We start from the raw sequence: 20,971 nt of genomic DNA, 5'->3' as shown, positions 1-20,971 counted from the left end.
CTGGGAGCACATGTCTCCTTCCTGGGCCCTGTGCTGTGGAGCCTGTGGGTGAGGCTGCATGCAGTGAAGCCTGAGCATGACTCAAGCAGGATATGCCAAGGGTGTTGCTGTGGGACCTCTGTCTACAGACAGTTTAATGGCAAACTCAGTGTGGTGGTGATAAATCTTCCCTTCTGGTTTAGACCAACTCTCTGGTTATTTGACACATGGTATTATCAAGGCCAAGTTTGCAAAGTCTGATTTCCCATTAAGAACAGTCAACTTTAGGAAGCAAGAATTTTAAGAGTGTCTGAGACGTGTACCCATGAGTAGCCAGCCTCTTGCTGGTCTGTGCTTATAATGGGAAATAGACAAGAGCCTGACTGTTACTAGATGAGCAGATAATTCCATGTGCACTTACGGCAACACTCGTCTTGCTCTTTGCACACCTAGTGTGTAGTATGATGGTGCGAGTGTGGTCAGGGTCAGCTCTAAGTCAGTTCTGAACTGTTACTATTTATCCCACAAATCAAGTTAAGGTCCAGCATTAATAGGGGCAAGGAAAGACCACATGTAATGGAGTTTCTAAGATAACTGTCATAACCTGTTTGTAGTCATGACTACGTTAATATACTTTTGTTTAGAGCTGCTAACAAATACCAAGATGGATTGATTAAATTCATTTTCTGTTCTGTGATTCCCTTTGTGGAAATGCAGCTGGATACCTGACTTAGCTGTATAATTTCAAAATCAATGTATTTCTTCTATAAACCCATTGCATTTTCAGAGTTTGAAACTAATTTTGACTGCTGCACTCACTTTAACGGACAGATTTCTGAAATGAGGCTTGTGGTAGGAGCCGGTTACCGTGGAATTCTAACCACGGGTGGTGGGTTACACATAACAGACATGAACAAGGGAAGCCAAAGGCAGTAAAGGAGGTGAGAGGAGGCACACACGGTGCCATCCTCCCTGCACTAGCTTTAAAGTAAATGCATTAGGAGATGGGGGAAGGGAGGATGATGAAGTCACCACAGATTTCGATGGCCTTACTGAGCGTGTTTTGATTCATTGTAAGGTAGATGTTTACTAACTTGATAAACTTGTGTAAGTATTTCCTAAAGTTTAATGGGAATTTTTTGGGGAAAGTTTGGCTTCATTAGAAAGGCGGTAAGGAAGCCCTCAAAGGCAGAAAGCTTGTTTTGGTACATTCTGTACAGGTGTGTGCTTTTTCATTTGTTATTTATTTTTGTATTTGCATGGATTGTTCAGGAGTGAAGACGGGGAGAGGGTTGTGATGAAAAAGGAAAGTATACCTAACATGGGACTTCTAACACCCAGAGTAACTTCCTTAAACTTTGTGTGCAGCGTTTTCCAGTTTCTCAGATCCTTCATCTATGACACCTGTTGCTCTCGGGCAGTCACAATGAGGGACCCCCATAGAGTCTCAGAGTCACTCTGTGCGCGGATAATGCTAGACGTTTTCCTACCTTTAAGACAGATGCCGGCACCAGGATGGACTCATTCTCCACGTTCACTGTGTCCCCAGCGTTCAGCCTCTCCTTCAGGGCTGGACTCATTCTCCACGTTCACTGTGTCCCCAGCGTTCAGCCTCTCCTTGAGGGCTCTGCATGAGGTTTTACTGGCATTTTTGTGGAAGATGCAGTTTGTGAGTGGCCCTTTTTGATTGATAATGGAAAGCATCTCCTAAAGGGAGGAAAAGAAAATATATGGCATTTCATATCTCCCAGCCCAGAGCACATGCTTCTCCTCTATTGGAGAGACTGGGGGTGTATGAGGTCCCAGTGCTGGAGCTGGAAGGACTAAAGCCAATTTAGAATTTTTTTTCTGTGTCTCTGCATGTATTTTCTACTCAGCAGTCCTTTTAACATTCATACGCTGTAACATTTTAAACACTTGTTGAATCAGATTTTCCTTTTCAATGAATGTACACTGTGAAGTCACACTTCTCTGCATTGAGGCCTTTGTACAGTCACCCTCTCCTTCTGGGTCCTGTCATTCTTCCCTGATGCAGATGCTCTTCCCCAAGTATGGACATCTTTGCCTCATTCATTTTCTGTGTGTGACCATGTACCGCAATTCTGCTTCCTGTATTCCTCGCCTCTTTTAAATTGGGCTGAAACCCCTCTCCTCCCCTCTGGGTGCATCCCCTGCTCATCAGTCTTTCCTGTCCTTTTGCTATGTGGCCTGCAGCACAGACAGGCGACAGGTGCTGGAGTCAGGAAATCCGAGGAATCTGGAATCTGTTATGCTGTTTATCTGACCTTGGGCACAGCACATACTTTACTGAGGCCTTTTTACTCTTCCTTCTTGGGGATGATGATCATCACAGCTATTCTGTAAAATTGCTGTGCAAGGTGCAAGGGCTGGTGTAGGGGGTAACATGTAACTCATATGATACATTTCTTCATGTCTAGCATAAAATTTCTGACACCTAATATAGTGCTCGGAGAAATAGTGGATGGTGAATAAACGTCAACCCTGACATTTCAGTATATGAATTGTACAGAACACAAACCAAACTCTGACTATCATTTGACACATTCTGTCAGGATCAGACAACTCATATGTGCCAAAGAGTGAGTCTTTTTTTACTTAAACCCTTGGGTTACAGATCAAATCTATGTGAGAGCTGAGTTGTTAGACTGAGTACACTCAGATGGAGGAGACTTGAGACTAGTGTGCAGTTCAAGGAAGGAGATGAAGAGGGATGGTGAGGGTGAGGGGGACTCTCAGCATTTCATGCCTGCAGAGCCCATTGTAATGGGTCTGAGCAGGTGGGTGTGGGTCTTTGCTGAAACCAGTGGAATGGACAAGAGTAGTTTTTCCTGCTGTATGTGCTTTCTGACCCTGCAGTATTGAAATCAGATTTATTCTCTGAAGTAATATGAACAAAACTTCTCAGCCAAAGGCAGGGGCTGTCTAAAGACTTCCCCACCTGGGGATGGGTGTGGATGAGAACACGTGACCTGTGAGCGCTGCCCTTGTCAGGAGGGCTACAGAAGATCAAAAGGAGACCCACCAGAACTGGGGCAGGCAGCATGTCGTCCCCGCACACGTCCCCCAGAGGAGCTTCAAAGAGCTGTCCTGGCTTTGCCGATGGCAGAGGTGGGTGCTGGCTCTCCTGCCAAGGGTGGGGGTGCCACCAAAGGGCCCAGGACCTGACCGGGCTTCTGCTGGCTGCCCTGCGGCCTGAGTGTGATGGAGGGGAGGGGTTAGTAGTAGTCATAGTGTAATTCATTTAGCCTTATTCGCAGTGTGCACTTTACAGCACGTTTCTTGTCATGGCCAGAAGAGAGAGAAACTGAGCCCCTTATTGTATAGGATTTCCAGCAGGCTGACATTGGCTACTTGGATTCTTGTGGTGTCAATGTGTCCTCCTTCCCCAGGCCCTGCAAACTGCTAGTGAAGCCGAGAGGCTTGATCAGGCTCAGGGGTGACTCTCCCACTGACAGCACTTCCCAGACAGCGCTCTCTGCTGCCTCTGCCCTGCGGCATGGGGGGCACTGAAGCTGTAGTTATACAAGGTTCCTGACAAGTATTGTCAGTGGATTCTAGTGTCAGATGTCACTGTAAAAGCTAAAAAGATTAGGTATTCCCTAACAAGCAGAGTTTGGTAATAACCTACTTTCATAATAAGTTTCCTTCCACTCTGAGATTTTCTCTTTGGCTTTCTGAGTAGCCAATGACGGTCAGCCTCCTCCCACCCAAAGGATCTGCCTTTTCATGACACAAGCTGCCTGACCCTAGAATCCTCAAGGCCACTTCAGCATAAGGCCAGAATAGAATCCAATTCAACTCCATAACTCTGTGCCACTGGAGTTCTTCCATGGCAGCTGTGTCTTAAGTCCTACAGTCATCTGACCACCTCCTGTGAGGGTCTGAGATGCTGGACCAAACACTGGGACAAGGATGACGTGTTCCCGGGCTGGAAGAAGCTCATGTTTTATTAAGACACACAGTAGTGAACACACACAGTTTCATGTAGGAAGAGCTCCTGGGACACAGAGAAGGGCAGTAGGCCTGGAGGAATGAAAACAAACACAAAACCTGAACCTTCCTAGACACGAATTGGGCCTTGATTTCAGAGCTTTAGGGTTTCTCTGAGCTTGAGCTTGGGTGGGTACTGGGTGCCCTCCTGTGCTGTCCCTGCACCCCCACATGGAGAAGCTGCTCTGTGCATGGGTCTGGTTTCAGGAGCAGAGACGTGAGCCAAGAGAAGACACTCGAGGAAGGGAAGGGGCTCACCTCTGCCCTGCTGGCTCCTGGCTGGGTGCCTGGGCTTCAGGACGAACTGGCCTTGGATCTCTGGGGACCTCTTCTCCAAGAGGATGGCCTCCAGGAGGGCAGAAGGAGAGGTGGAGTCCTCCGGTCCCTGTGGTAGGAGCGCAGTAGCTGGAAGAGGGCTGATTTTAATGTCGTGTGGATGATCATGGCCTATGTGGAGATAAAGTCAATATAGATTCAGGCTGCTGGTGATGGGTGTGGTCAGACCCACCTTACTGTGAGTGAGGGCCCCACACTGATGTGGCTGCTGTTCTTCTAGGGGTTCTGGGCTAAGAGGTCTGTGCCTCCTGAACGAGCACGAAGTGGGCTGACCTGAGGACCCCCTGCAAAAGCAAGGTGCCCAAACAGAAGAGTTTGAGAAGTAAAGAGAAAACTCTTCCCAGACACGGCACTTGGCTTGGAATGTGTAGCTGTGTCAGTGTGTCATGCAACGTTGACTTCCCCTGTGTGTCCCTCTGAGGGTGCTGCTGGCCTCCTAGTTTCTGCCTTGACAGACGCACTAGGTCTGTATGTGTTAGGCAAGTTACTGGCCTTATATCCCTCCTTTTAACTGCTTACCCCTCTTAGACTCATAAGGGCCAAAGTGATGCATTAATAACCACTGGTGCTTAATGTTCTTTACAAAATGGGACTGTGTGTGGTAGGACTTGCTGTGTTCTCTAATGTCTCATGTGTGTCAACTCAACAGATTTTTCCTTTTGTCAGCCCAGTAGGAAGAGCTGCTCAACAGCAGCAGTGAGGTTTGTCTATGAGTTTCCCTCCCACTGCTGCCTTCCCCTCAAGGGGATCTGCCAGGGAAGGATTAGATATGAGTCTGCATGGTGCTGGAAACTCAAAAGCAAAGTGCAAATCAGTGTTTACAGAATGGAGAACTTCCCAGGAAATCACTGGGTGCTGCCAAGTGATTTGTTTTGCTCATTTGTGGTTTAGTTTCTTAGGCTCCATAGAATCCTCAAGGCCCCTGTGCACTGATGTGGATTTCATTTTAAAGAATAGAATGAATGTTCCTTGTCTTTGACTTCAGATTTATTATTGAGTGTAACTTGGGGAGCTCTTGCCTTTGCTTTTCATGTGGTGCAGATGCAAGTTTGGTGCTCTGTTCAGAACAGAAATCATAGTGACTTGCAACTGTTAATACAAAGGAAGCTTTGATGACATCAATAAAATACAACCAACTGACCAGGACTGAGAATTCAGCACATGTAAAAACTGCCTGCAGAACGACTCCTCAGGTGTCATCATGAATGACAGGCGCTTAGAGATTCTTAGCGCAGCCGTGCTGGGTGAAGCCACCCTCAGGCTGCAAGGTGTCATCTACGTGATTCTATGTAATTAATGCCTCTTATTTAAATATACCTAAGTATTCAGTTTTTTTTTTTCAGGTTATTGCTGACTAACATTTACAAAGATGTCAACATTAAAAAGAATCATGAATAGTTGAGGGGACTTTAGTCCTCAGCTATGCACTTGGTGACCCCATATATTCTAAGACTGGGAATATATATTTCTTAGGAAAAACTTGGTTGTCTGGATTTTCCAGATCATTTGAAAATGCACTTGAAATCACTAGGAAAAGAGTAATTGCCCCATAGGATTTTTAAATGGATTAAAAAAAAAAGAAAGAAACTGCTTGTAAGACGGAGTGCTCTAGGATTTCTAGCAGGAGTCATTGTTCCCAGTACTGTGTTGCACAGTCTGCTGCAGATCCTGTCCTTCCCCTTGTTTTAACCCCTCTATTTTCACGGACCACACTGTACAGATTTCCTGATCCAAGGATGGGTATCATTATTTTAGCTCGTTTGCTCTAATAACTGTTGTAGGGGAAGTGTGATGTATTTATAGAAAAGCTCAAGAGCAATGCTGGTGAAGTCAGCTGAAGAAACAGCAAAGTGCAGGTGCTTCAGGCCACGAAGACTTGAAGAGTCTGAGTGTGACTATGTCACTTTTTTTTCTGATGCTGAGAAAAATTTTGGGCATGGAGCAGATGTTAAATATTAGATTCAGAGGCATGGCTGGATCTTAGAAGATTCTCATGAAATAGAAGCTACTTAGTGATTAGGAAATGGAACAGAGAACTTGAAGACTGGAATATGGAAAGTAGTGTGTGAGGAAAGGATATTCCAATTTGTCATATTTTCATGCCTATGTAATGAAGTAAATGAGTTAGTAAGTTAATGAAGTTTTCCAAGATACCTCTGTTTGTCAAGGAAAAAAGTAGTGAAGAAAAATTATCTTTCTCTCCCCAACTAGACTGTAAGCTGGAGAATGAAGAGATGTTGTTATCCATGCCAGTAGAGTAAGTGCCTGGGTTTGTTGAACAAATGTGTGAATGAGGATTGCGTGAGAGTTTCATTGTTGAGGGTATTTAAGCTTCAGACTGACTGTCACTTTGAGACCTTAGGGTTACAGTTTTTTATGCGATTTGCCCACCTTAGGTTCCCCTGACACCAGTGAGTGGGTATGAGGCCTTTTTCTTGCCAGCACTGACCCACAGCTGGTAGTCTTTCTCAGAGCCCTTGGGGACAGAAAGAACTGTGTGTCACTGCAGATCTTTCACAGTAGGTACTTGAACACATTTCTTTAGCATTTCTATATTTCCAAAAAGAAAGAATTTGGGCCCATAGAAATGGTATTTCATCCAGGGGGGTTGGAACAGGTTTTGAGTTAACAGTTCTGATATCAGTAATAACTCCTGGTCCTTCTTGCAGCCTCCAACAGGCCAAGTGAGATTTTTGTCCCTTTTGATAAAGGCTGAGGATCTAGGAAACCACAGTGCACACAACCCTGTCCTTTGTGGGTGATCCGTGGCATAAAAAAAATCACAGCAGTGCCCCTTCTCTGTGGATGGAAAGTCCAATCTCGAAAGTCCTCCTTTTTACTGTCTCTAGGCTCCTTAGAGAATGTTGGCTTTTCCTTTAAACGTCTCTGCCCAGACAAGCATATCATCCAGAGCCATGTTCTCTGCCAAGACTGTCTTTGAACAAGACACACTGGAAAGGCATCATCGGCTCAGCAGCTGGGAGCAAAAGGAGGGAAGTGCCCAAAAGGCCTGGGGATGGGAGAGAGAAGGCAGCCCTGGGGCCTTGGTGCCACCCAGCCCCGTGCCAGGGGGATGGGGGACAAGGACTCTGACCTAGAGCACAGGTGAGACACAGAGAACACTCTCTCCCAGCAGAATCACTGCCTAGAAATTCTGGAAATCCCATTTGAAACAAGTTTAAATCATAAGGGCTGCTGCATTATTGTAGAGTTCTCCAGGGGAAGATACAGCAAAACGTATGTGAAACAGTGTTGGTCGCAGGTCCTGTGCTCATCATGTCACAGTAGCAGGATATTTTCCCATTTACAGAGAAGTGTATACAAGCAGATATGTTTACTTCAGTTCTGTCCATCTGAATGTCAGTACCCCCCGCCTTTTTTCCCTTGCACAACTTCATCCTGTAGTACAGCCATGTCTTCCACCAAAACAATTTTACAACAAGTCACAGCAGCCCTAGCAAAACATACAGGAGCAGAGACTGGAAGGCAAGACAAGGTGAAAGCGCTGTGTACACACATGTCCCCAGATCCCTGGTCTTATTCACAACTTGTCCCCTTCACGAACTGACAAGAGGTCTTAGCCGCCTCCTCCTCAGGACTTGCCTCAAGGGGATGTAGCTTCAAGCCAGCAATCTTTATGTCAATCTTTACAGCAAAACACCTCCTGTAGGATTTACCATAGCAAGATTGAGTCCTCAGGTGACAGGATAAATGGGGATTGGAGTGGGGGTATACGGACGGAGATATAGAAAGAGCAGTCCAGTAGAGTAGGGAATATCTGGACTCATACATATTTTACTGTCTGGTATGTAATGTACACAATAAAGAGGGTGTTACTAGTTCTCTAAAGTTATCGCCCGCATTCGTTATGTTATCCCTTTAAACTGGCACAGAATTTTAACAGGGATACAAGACTAACACTGTTGTACAGGCTGGTAATATACCTCTGCTGCTTTCAACCTCTATAAATTCAGGGGGAAAGAATATGACTTGCCTGTTAGTAATAGTCTGCAGTCTCATGATGGGAAAAACACCATACACACACGCGCGTGCGCGCGCGCACACACACACACACACACACCCCTCTCAGAAATAAAAGTTGGTTTCTAACTAAAAAGAACTTGTAGGTAACTTACAGTGATTCCTAGTTTTGACAGTGACAGGTTGATGATATCATTCACTGTGTGTGTATTCAGTATTCTTATTGTTATAGACTTTAAAAAATGAGAAACATTGCTCTAAATTAAAAAAAATTAAAACAGGTGAGTAAATACTGTAAAATTATGATCCATATTCTACAGTCCAAGCTTGCATTCAGGCAGGGACACAGTGCAGCACATGTAGAGCCCAGCCCCCTAATTACAACTGACTTTCATTTGTTTCTATAACATGAAGGTAGTAAACAGCATTTCAGTAAAACAAGTGTTTCTTTGAAAGGATTTGTGGTGCACAAAATATAACAGGTTAAGCTCGAAAGAAAGGCTGAGAATCCCCAGAGGGCACATGGGCTGGTCCGCAGCACATCACACCTGGTTCAGTTAATGACACAGTCAGGACATGGTCAGTGTTAAATTTGCTGAAAGTCATAGCTGTCTGGTGAGTATATGAGAGAATATCCTTAGTGTTTAAGGATATCGGGCCATGGTGTGTATATGATCCTCAGAAATACTTAGACATATACGCGTACAGAGAGTAATAGCGGGGACAGCAAGAAATCAGGCAAAACTTTACTAAATAGTTGAGTCTAGGTAAAGGGCACTTGGGTGATCTCAGTTTTCATTTTTGTGACTTTTCTGCAAGTTTTCAATTATTCCAAATATTACATCACAGCAAAAATAAAAACTGCACACAACCCAACCTACAATTATGTAAGTGGTGGTAGAGTTAGAAGACAATGTTTAACACCAATAGGAAATAGCTGCTTGTGAAAATCACTGTATTGCCAGCCAGTGTAGTTGCTGTTAGAAGGACCCAGAGACATAGTACGGACACTTTACAGACACTGTTCTTTCCATGCTCAAGCGCTGTCGCTGTGGTGGGTTCTCCTTACTTCATCTTGCCTAGGGCTCACCTTTTATATGTGCAGGGACACACTTTCCCAGGGAAATCCGTGTTCCCACATAGTGCTTTCTAAACACTCTTTCTCCCCCTCCCCTCTCTTCCCTTCTCCCTTCCATCCCCCCGTGCTCTCTTTCTATGTCTCTCTATCGCTTTCATTTTACTAAGTCAGGAACCTGGAATTTAAGTTACTGGTCCTGAAAACACTTACACAGGCACAGTTCTTGATGCCCTTGGAAAAGATCCTGAGGGGCATGTTTTTCAGCTGCTCCTCCTTGGCCAGATCGATGTATCTAAAGCAGAGTCAGTGAATTAGCTCTTAGCTTGTTTCAAGTCAATGTATGTTGGTAATCCTTTAAGTATACTTTGTTACTTTGAAAAGCATGTGGATAGATTAAGCAGAATCCAATCAGGGGCTGGGAGAAAAGATGCAGAAATATTTCAGGAAAATAAGATATGACCTAGAAAAGAGCAGGTAGCCTTGTCATGTAAGATTTGGGTAGCAGGTCCAGTCCTTAGAGCTTTTGCTGTCTAGATCGGAGGGCCCCAGTACCTTCCTGGGTTAAGGGGGGGAAGGCGCAGTTGCTTTGAAAATCAGGGCAATATGTAAGCTTCATTTCTGGGAATTGAGTACATATGTTGAGAATCGTGTTAGCGCCAAGCATTAGGATGGAGAGAAGGGGAAGAGGAGAGTGATAACCAGAATGAGCAAAAAGAAGCAGAACGTGCATGTGAGGGAGAGCGTGTCAGTTACAAGAGCAGCAGGGGCAGAACTCCAGGGGTTTGAGGGCCATCTAACAGTTCCCACCAAGGAGAGGAAGGAGAGTGGGGGGGCCCTGCCTGGAAGGGATCTGTGCTCTTTTCTCATGGATTAAAGATGTGCAATACGTGTACTGACAAAGTACCTCTCAAGGAAAGTGCACCATCTGTCCCTTCTTTCTAAAGAACTGCAAGATTAAAAATTAGGAGAAAGAAATTAAACTACATAAAACACTTGTACTAACATGTTAAACACTGTTGCAGGTAAATATATCAGTGTTCTGTTACTGATGGGGCTGCATGTGTTACACTCATAACTGGGCTTGTGATGGACTCTGCTCTGTTATAAGCAGTGTTACAGCGTTGGGAAGTAGGTCTTAAAGTGGAAGAGCAGTTGGTTTGGAATGTAAACACCTAAATGCAGCTCTGTATGATGCAAGCTGTGTCACCGTGGGCAAGTCACTTACCCACTTTAAGCTTCAAGTTCTGACACTGAAAAAGGGTCAATCATACCGCAGAGTGTTCCGTCAGCTGGAGGGGCTATTTACAGGTAAAGAACTGTACTATTTGAGTCAAATCATTCTTAGGAATTGGCATTTGATTGGAACGCTCTTGTCCCCAAAACAAGAGGATCTTTTTATGAAAAAAAAAACCCTACCATATTGTATTCCTTTATGCGTAGAGCATCTAGCCAATTGTAATTGATTAAATTAGTGCTTCGTGAGTATAACCCTCTGATCAAGGCCAGTCTGTCTATTGCTAAATTATTAAAGATTCATGTTGTTTCTGCTACAGTCTCTGCAGCATTTAATCTCCAAAGCTGAAATGCTTTAACATCCATTCCCACATGGATTTACCTCCTACTAGGCTTTTGTTTTTGTAAATGACACATAGCATCAGATTGCCCCTTTGTGATCTTCAGTACATTAACAATGTTGTGCAGCCATCGCTATGATCTCATTCTGGAATGTTTTCATCACCCAAAAGCAAAAAAACACTTGTGTCCATTAAGCAGTGACTACCAATACCACTCCCATCATCAGCCTCCACCCCACCTTTTGTTCATCCATTCCTCAGTTGGTAAACACTTAGGTTGTTTATACTGTTTTTGTTTTTGCTTGGCTACTATGGATAATGCTGCTCTGAATATTTCTGTATAAATTTTTGTGTGGATGTATGTTTTTTTTTTTTCTCATGGCTGTTCTAAAGGGGCTGCCATGTTCTTTCTTCCTACCAGTAGCACTGCTCCTGCCTTCCCCATCACCATGTCAGGATCCAATTCATCAGGAAAGTAGAATGCCCACTGATCTCCCAACCCTGCGTACATCTGTGGACACAGCTTGTAATTACTCAGGCCAGTGTTCAGAAGAGTAAAACAGCAAATAACCAGGCACTGGGTGCCAGGCACTGTTACTGCCTTATATGTGTTTTTGCCGCCTTTGAACCAATATAATGTGTAAACTTGACTTCTGCATTTCCCCCCTCACTAGAAAAAATGTTTCTAGGATACTCCCTTATCAAAACCTTTGTATATTCCCAAGTGAAACTGCTTCCTTCCAGCTGCAACATGGGAAAGATATTAAACAATAGCAACTATTAATCTTTAGAGAAGTAATTCATTGAAAGAAAATATGTAGAGAATGATACAAACGTATGATTCTTCCCAAAAAGCTTTGGGAATTGTCTTTAAGTCCACAGCTGCAGTCTAGAATTTCATAAGTTAACAGCATGGTAACATTTTAGTTGTCTTATCTTTACAATAGGTGAGATTTTGGTAGCATGGGTTGAGGAGGACAATACGGAAGAGTTGAGTGCATGTGATGTACACCCAGTGTGCATAAGGAGAATGAGATTTGGGGCTGTGGTTGTTCCAGGTGGCAAATGTGAAAGTTGCATGTCCCTGTGAATGCAAACGTGCTGACTCAGGATGGCCACGTTCTCCATCCTCAGTCCAACCAAGAATGTGTCTTGGTAAACTGACCGGCATGCCATGGAATCTTACCTTTGTTTTAAGATGGTCACATGTCTATAGACACCAAAGAAGATAGTCTGTGCACAGCAATTAGGACCAACTAATATTTGATGATTCATTTTACTTCTATAATTAAATTCCGTCTTTCAAGGAATTAACTTGGGTGTGTAAAGGCAATTTTTCAAATGTAATTGGACTACTTGATAGTACTTTCTCAAGAAAGATATTCTGGGGATTTAGAAACAGAGATGCTCTCTGGGCATCGGGGGCAGGCTGAGAGAGAAGGCCTTGGAGACTTGACCTCATGATCCTCCTTCCACTTACAGGAACACCATGGACATGTGAGCTTCAGCTCCCCGGGAGCTCCTATGGCCCACTTGAAAAACCGTGGGTCAAAACTAAAGGAAAGTCCTCCAGTCAATCCCCCTATTTACCATCCACTGAACATGAAAACCTTTTGGAGGGGTGCGTTACACTGCATACAGATGTCATCATGGGAGGTCGGAGAGTGGGTCACTGACTTAGTATAGAATCTAGTTAAAATGTTTTCCTTTTTAAGTCATGTCATTGGACCAAGCTATAGGTCTTACTTAAAAGTGGCCACAAAGTTCACCGTGGGCCAGCCCAAGACGAAGGACTTGAGTGCATTGATGGCTTCCCCTGCTTTGTTTGTGCAGTTGCCAGTCCACATGTTGTTCAGTGGGATTTCAAGTTTGATTTTAAAGTTCCATTTGTACCTGCAAAGATAACCAGACAAGACTTCTGTTAGTTTGTTTCTTAAATGTAATGGAGCCACTGTGTTCATGGTGAAATGCTAGTTCTCACTGCTCCAGGCAGAGCATGGCTCCTTCATCTCTATGACCCTCTGTGCACAGCACAGGGAGTGGTTAGACAGGCCTGTGCCCAGTGTGTGTTGAGCACAGGCAGGTGCAGGGAGGCCCTGAAAATACTTCGATGGTAGCAAATAGGCATTTTCTGAATGATGAGAATTGAGAATGGACCATGGTTTATATTGTAGGGATCAGAGAACTGTTAAATCATTTATTCTAATATTTGTTATTAGATATGTAATTCTTATAATTACTATAATTAATGTATTACTCATTCATGTCTTGCTTCAAAAAGCATTGGAGGGACTGAACAAAGCTACATGATACATGATTTGTAACAATAGTTATGCTGTCATTTTGACAGAGACAGAGATTTGCAATACATGTTTGACCTTGACTTTCAAGATTTCCTAGCTTTTAAAGCATAGGTTATTTTGAGTTTCCTTCCTTAAGACTTTGTCCATACCATTTTCTCTTAGATTCTAGTTAAAGCTGAAAAGCTGTTAGCATACAGACTAAACCCACGTTAAAAATCAATGAATCAGTCAATCCCAGACCGGTGGCCAGGACGTCTTCTATGTAGGTGAAGGTCATGTTTCCCATGTACCTCTGAGGAGTCAGAAGGTGATTGTCACCAGGGAACCTGCTTTCTGACTTTTTCTGCCTATTCTCTTTTGACTTCTGTCATCACATGACTGTATCTGTTGGTTAATTCACACATGTAACACTCACGTAGGCCTAGGATGTAATCATAGCTCAGAGACCCTTCATGTGCAGGGATTCCTATGACTCCACCGATTCATGGACTAGTTAAGCTACAACCCTTCAGTGGGGTTTATGGAATGAAAATAATTTCTCAGGAAGCCCACCTGAAAGGTCTAGATACAAAGCTTCGGGCACCATGAGTGTAAATATGATACAAAAGATGGTCTTTTGCTACATTGTTTCACCAGTTTTACTCTATGTGTATTTGAAGATTTTTATGAAACACATGAGACAAAATTATGTTTCTAAACTGTAACTGTAAAGTCAATATCAAGATAAATATATGTGGCAGTGGAAATGATAGATACATATCCGCTAGATTTTACACATTATCCTTCTAACATAGGCATCTCTGTGTACAGACTTTCAAGGTACCATGTGGAAACTTTCAGATATACTGACCTGGAAAAACTCATTCCAGTAATTGTCTCCTCAGTTCAATAAGGTAACAAGATTATGCACTCCCTTGAAACTAAACCAAGAAGTTACCCAAAAGCCCAGGGCACAGTCTCACAAATGACTCTCCTGTAACACTGAGCACTTACCACATGCCAAGCACTGTTCTAGATATCTTATAAATGTTATTTCACTTAATTGCCAAACAACCATGCCATATACTCATTATTTGCCCCATTTTATAGGTGAGGGAACTCACAGAGGGGCTAAGTAAATTGCCAAAAGCAACAAAAAAGGGGTTTAAACCCAGACAGCTAACTCATGAGCCTATTCTGAAGTACCCACCACCACCTCCACCTCCACCTCTTTCCTCCTCTTTCTGCAGAGCCACCAGGTTTTCTGATGGCACTGTTCTTTCATGAGTGAGATGATAAATCTCATGACATTGTATCACAAAAAGTCAGATGTTAGCATGGAAATATTTAAAATGTATCACAGTAATGCTTTCTGGTCTAGGGGGTTCTCCTAGGGTCTGACTGTGTTTCTTCACATCCAGTCGCTTACTCTGAGATTTTCTCAGTAGAAATTAGGGATGAATCTCATGTTAAGTGGCTCAGGAAGAGAAGGGTGAAGAGGACTCAAGTTTCCATTTCTATCATGTGTCCCTTATTATGATCTATTAACAAGACAGATACCCCTCCCTTCTCCTCCCCCTTAACCTTTATACCAGAGGGTGAGCCCCAGGGAGTTGTGGGATTTGTAAGATCCTAGGAAGCTTCCCCTTTTCTAAGGTAGGGGTGTTCGGTCAGATACTTGGGATCTGGGGTGATGAAGTGTTCTATAAGTATCTGCCCTTTTAATTCCTTCAGCAATTTGATCACTCCTTTTTTGAAATCTTGATCTAGTAGGCTATCGATGTCTATTTCATTGATCTTTCTTTCAGGGGATTTCTCTTGTTCTTTTAATTGGGAAAGGTTTCTCTGCTTCATCTTGCTCATACCTCTCTGGCACTGTGGTTTATGGAGTATCAGTTGTCTATTTTGGATCTTAAGGATTTTATCTATCTAATGCCTATTTAGGAATAGAACTTAGGGAAAAAAAGAAAAAATATAAGAGAGAGAAAGAATTTTAAAAGAAGGCAGAAAGAGGGTTTGAAAACAGTGTATAATGAATAATAGAAGAGCAAGTTGAAGCAGAGTATTAATCGGGTTGAGACGTCCTTTTAAAACCTTTAAAAAAAATGGGGGGTAGATGAATAGATGTATTTGAAATCTGTGTCTAATCAGTAACAGGAAATCAAAACCCAAGAGAAAAAGAAATGAATTAAGAAGTAAAAATTAAGAGAGTAATAGAAAATAGAACAGGTAAAAACAGATTAAAAAAAAAAGGGGGGGTGTCGGTGTTCTCCTGGAGTCTGTGTGCTTTTAATGTGAAGTCTTTCTGTCTTTGTCCTGTTTTGGAAGCTCAGCTTGTTGTTTTCAGAGGCCCTCCATTGGCGCCCTCTTCTGTGCTGCTCCCAGCAGCTGTCGGCAAGCAGATCGCGCTTCCTCCTAACACGGGGTCAGGTGCAGCTCTCCTCTGCTGTGGGCAGGCGGGTCACTGCCCCTCCGGATGCCGCAGTCAGATGTTGCAGACTGGCCAGGTAGGAGAGCGGGTCGTGCCCCCTCCCAGCACCTCGATCAGGGGCTGTGTTCCTGCTCGAAAGGCGGGGGCCGCTCTTCCTCTCCCTACACCGCCGGTAGCTCCACTGCTCTGTGCGACTGCGTGCTCCGCCCTGGTCGGCGCTCCGTGGGTGGGCTCGCGGAAGACCAAGGGACAGCCTTGTCCCTGCTCGGAGCCAAAACCCAGCTCCTTGTTTGTCTTTGTGGAGCAAGTTCTCTGAGGGACCAGGATGGAAGGATCCTATCTGCCCCGGGCTGTAGGCCCGTCTCAGTCTGGCCTTTGAGGCTGCTGAGCCCTTCCGTGCTGATGCAGGTTTCACCCCCGCCCCCGCCTGGGTGCTCAGAGCCAGAGGATATGGCGGCTGTGCCTGAGCCCCGCCTCTCTTCCCCTGAAAAGTTTCCACGGGTTTTCAGAGATGGGGTATGCACCCTTCCCCCGAGAGCACATCAACCTTGCAGTTTTATGGAGGGCCCAGGTTGTTCTGCCCTTTACACCCACAGTCATGGCGCCCAGCCCCTTGCCGTCCCCCGGGGCTGCCTCCGTGCAGCCGCCCCCGCCCTCCGCCGGCTTGTGCAACCTGGCCCTGCCCGCCGCTGCCGGCCCGCGTCTCAGGCTGGGTGTGGGGGCACGCTCTGTGCCCGTTTAACTTAGTTCTGTCAGACAAGGGCTGCTCTGTACAGATCCGAGCCTCGGAGGCTCCCCCTTCGTCCCGCTGGCCTCTCAGTTGGAGGGGGGAGACCCAGCGAGCGAGCGCCAGTCCTTCTTTGCTGCTCCCTCCCCGCGGGACCCATCCCACGCTGCTTTGCCTTTTGTTCTTTATTTTTTCCTTTTTTCCTACCAGATTTTTGGCGTCTTTATCTTTTGAAGAGGGCGATGTTCTGTCGGAGTTCCGCAGGTGCTCTGGTTGGCTGAGTGGGTCTGTAGATGTGGGTCTTGGTGTATTTGTGGGAGAGGGTGACTTACCAGCGTCCTTCTACTCCGCCATCTTCTCTGTCTCTTATAAGTATCTACCCTTTCACTGCTAAGTTTTCAGTAATCTTCATCTGTAGACTTAAATAAAATGTGTCTTTTGTTGTCTCTGTTCTTTACTAACTAAACTTGAGGATAGTGATGTCTAAGGATGGGGTGCGCTGTGTGCAGTCCCCATGTGCAAATTCTTCATGAGCCTCTACTAGTATTATTATCTTAATATTAGCATCTAGATCCTGTTCTAAAACTAAACTAATAGTTTGGTAGAAAATAACTTACTGAGCATTCTAGTGAATATCAGAAATGATAGTGAAGGCTTTATCTGGCTGCAAGCCTTGAGAACAGAAGTGTCTAACGTATGTACTAGGAAAACGATGACAAAAACCACAAAAGGATTTTCACTGAATTTTAGCATCTCACACAACTGGAGAAACATTTGTGAAGAAAGGAACATTGAAGCCCCCTGTATTATTACACACAAACTGAAATTTACTTCTTATGACCAAATACAAAGGGAGCAGTTAGTCAGCTACTCCATGTGTGCTGGTTTCTGAAGTAGAAATCCCGAGATGACTTAGCTTCCAGCTCGGCTGCAGGTGAGCTGAGGAGGAATGGAAGCTTCGTTCCCCCCTCCCCCACCTTTTTAAGGCTAAGTGGAAAAGCTTGGTAGTAAACTCAGGTTATTAAGTTGAACAGATTGATTCAGGACACAACGCAACACTTGATCTAAGAGTGAGGCCTGGCAGGGAAGGAAGAAGTGTATTGTTACAGGATGCTGTGCATTTTGCTGTTGTTTCTTTCTGGAAAATATGAAAATTTATTCATATGCATAATGGCCATGAATATAGTCAAATGTCACGGGAATGATTTTGAAGGTGGTTTGCTCCAACTCATAAGAACTTGTACAAGGTGGCAGCCCTTGGGCCTGCTAGTTATAGCTGCCTACAAAACTGCATGTCCCCCATCCCGCCAGCACCACCTTTCCTCCACTGAAGCCCTCGCTGACAGTGAGGCTGTACTGGGGGACAGAGCTTTTAGGGTGAAGTTAAGGTTAAATGAGGCCATCAAGTTGAGATTCTAACCCAGTAGGACTGGTGGGCTTCTAAGAGGAGGCAGAGACTGTATACATGTGTATCTCCAGTGTTGCAGACAGTTTGGTTGGCTTAGGTCATCAGAGTTTTCTTCTCAAAAATAGTCCATGTTTTCCCATTGCCCACTGGTTAATTCCAAATACCGTTGCCCGGCATTCACGGCCACCACAACTTTTTCATAATTTGCTTATCCTAGTTGATTAGTGAAAGAAAAGTTTAGAATTTTATATTATACTGTGGACCTTTAATAATTGTCATAAGGAACAGAATCCTCAAAACCAACTTCAAAATACTTTCTCTTTCCTTCTTTGATATATCTTTTCTTTTTACATTTATTTAACTTGTTATAAAATGGTTACTCTAAAAGATGTTTGGGATTTAAACTAGTATAATATAACTTCTCTCAGAAATTATTTAATATTTGAGAGAAGAGAGGTTTTGGCAGGTGATCACTTAAGCAAGCTGTAGGCTAGTGATAACAATAAGAAATAAACCACAAATGTATTTAGCATTGGTGCTGAATTTGCTTACTTATTTATGTACTAGATACTTGCATACTTACATGGACTCTGTACCACCTAATTTTATAGAAGTGTTTCTGGATTCTTTTAACCAGGGAATTTCCTTACTATATAACTGCTGCTAAGTGGGCCAGTTTTGTTTGTTTTTCCATGAAGATCAAGTGTGGCATATGGAATACAAAACCCATTTATTGGATTGTTTTGTCTCGTGTTTAAATTTTTCCAGGTTTGTTAGTATATGTGGTAGTTCACAGAAGTTTTAGTAAACAGAGGCTGATTTCTAGCCTGTGAGAAGTTTTTCTGGCAAAAATCTTTATGATGAAATTCAGCTCCTTTTGTGTAATCACCTGAATTCACACGTAGAACCCTGTGGTTGATGTGGGATGTAGGTTGGTGCTGAGAAAATATTGAGGCCTCTGGATACTTGGATGTGAAAATATGAGACCATATCTTGTGGCAGAAATTGAGGTATTGACTGGTGTCCTAGAATGCATGCTCAGTTCTGTGACTTATAAGTTTTTGTTTAAGGGTTTGATTTTAGTAATTTGAATGTGACCTATAAATTTTATTTTATTTTATTTTTTAAATTATTTTTATATAAACTTTTTTTATTGAGTTATAGTCATTTTACAATGTTGTGTCAAATTCCAGTGTAGAGCACAATTTTTCAGTTACACATCAACATACATACATTCATTGTCACTTTCTCTTTCCCTGTGAGCCACCACAAGATCCTGTATATATTTCCCTGTGCTACACAGTACAATCTTGTTTATCTATTCTATATTTTGAAATCCCAGTCCCTTCCCACCCCCTGGTGATGTATAAATTTTAATGAGTTGGATAGATGATATTGTAAGAAAAAGAATAAGCTCCTGAAATTTTTCAGCATAAAAATGGACTAGTTACGAAGCTGTCTGCAGAGTATTGCATGACACTTTCCTCATCTAGTTGCTGATTTAAGTAAGTCTGAAATTCAGGTTGGAAAATTTTGGCTTTAGACTGGTTAACATAAACTTGACCCAGAATCAGTTAAAAAGCAAAACCAAAACAATGGACAGTTAAACATGTTTAGCTGTTGGGGAAAAATCAAACATTAGGGTCTGAAACAAAGGGGTAAGCTAGAGTCATTGTTATTATATATCTTTTTTCATTCTGATGGTCAACATCACTAAATCCACTTTGTTGAGCTTCTCTGGTGATGTCTGGACAAAACTGTGACCATTTTAGGTAACTCTAAATCCATCACAGCTTTTGAGATGTTTTGCAGAAATCCTCTTGCAATTCAGTCATCATAAAAGAGTGGTGTTGGCAGTAGTGTTAGAATGAGAATGTGGGAATAATTCCAGACTCTCTGGTGGTGGCAGTTATATTGTTACCTGCCGTGGAATAAGGTGTACTCATCAGTCTGCCCTCTACTCCTGAGTAGTGAATGTATTGGAAGGCCCCGCACCTCCTGTCTGTAAAGGGGCAGTGTATGCTGTAGCGGCTGCTAGGTAAACAGCCAATTTGTAATTTTGCTCTCCAGGAAGTCAGAGGTTATTATAAATAGAGTGAACATCAGAAAGAAAGATTAGACGAGATGATAAAAGTTGTATCCTCATTATAAATTTGCTGTAAGTGATGGTAGCTGCTTAGCAGGTATCCAGAAGACTCCAGAAGACCTCATGTTGTCAACAATGGAAACTAAGATTATTTTAATTTTCTTGCCCTGAGGCTGCTCTTTGGCAAGTAGGACTTCCAGTAACACATCATCATCCATTCCCCTGAGATGCATGGTGACATCCATTGATGACAAGGAATCCATATAAATGCATTCTTGACATTAAGCACCACTAGTGTAAAATTACCTTTGTGTGTTTGTGAAAATATATTGGACTCCATTTTTCACATTTTGGTGTAAATAAATAAGAATCTAGTGTAAAATCAGGAAAAACTCCATTGATTTTATTAGACATTATTATCAAAATATCCTTATATATCAATGAAAGTTCCTTTCATAAAAAGTAATGGATGTGGCAGGTTTGACATAATTTTAGTTTTTGTTAATAAGAAAGAAAAACAAGATGATGATTGCCTTTAATTAAAAGATTTCAAGATAAAAATGATAAAAGTACTTTTAATTTTCTTATTCAATAATATACATCCAATCTGCAACGCCTTAAAAGTTGTATCCATGGGTTTTAACTGATATAGCTCAAAAAACTTTAATTGTCCTAGAAAATTATGCAATTATATTTGACAGAATTTAGCTTTAGTCAGCTTTTCTGCCTTAACTGGTGAATAGTGCTTTTCTTTGCAGCTAATGACCTAGCCTAGGAATTAGCTTTAACACTAGCTGGAAAAAAATACTTTAAAAAATGGGGGGAGATGATAGCCATTTATTGAATGAAATATTTCTTACAGTGGTGTTTAGCGGTCATGGAACTCTCTCACATGAGAGATGCATTATTGGAAAATAGTCATGGAATGGAAGAGATGAATTTATTATGCAAGAATCAGTATTACACCTGCTGCAGCAATTTGCCACATATGTCCAAATTCAAAATACCTTGTCACTGGTCAAGATAGTCTATTTCCACCTATGTGCTTCATTTTTAACAGAAATTTATAAGGCATAAA

The 20,971-nt window shown here is 42.9% G+C and overlaps 1 protein-coding gene across 10 annotated transcripts in view; it reads left to right on the top strand.

Annotated features, from left to right (window-relative positions):
• LOC107035086 (ankyrin repeat domain-containing protein 26-like) overlaps positions 1-20,971 on the top strand; it is a 111,723-nt gene that overhangs the window by 9,122 nt on the left and 81,630 nt on the right. For 7 of the 10 annotated variants that reach the window (XM_072940879.1, XM_072940884.1, XM_072940878.1 and 4 more), the window contains exon 1: positions 14,784-15,748. The exons of the other annotated variants lie outside the window; for them this stretch is intronic. In XM_072940879.1, coding sequence (XP_072796980.1) covers positions 15,731-15,748 — 18 coding nt within the window. In that variant the 5' untranslated portion in view covers positions 14,784-15,730. Of the gene's footprint in view, positions 1-14,783; positions 15,749-20,971 lie in introns of those variants that run through there. 10 annotated transcript variants of the gene reach the window in all.

This window comes from Vicugna pacos, chromosome 17, assembly GCF_048564905.1.
Source record: "Vicugna pacos chromosome 17, VicPac4, whole genome shotgun sequence".
NCBI classification, from domain to species: Eukaryota; Metazoa; Chordata; class Mammalia; order Artiodactyla; family Camelidae; genus Vicugna; species Vicugna pacos.
This window is presented reverse-complemented; position numbering and strand designations above follow the sequence as displayed.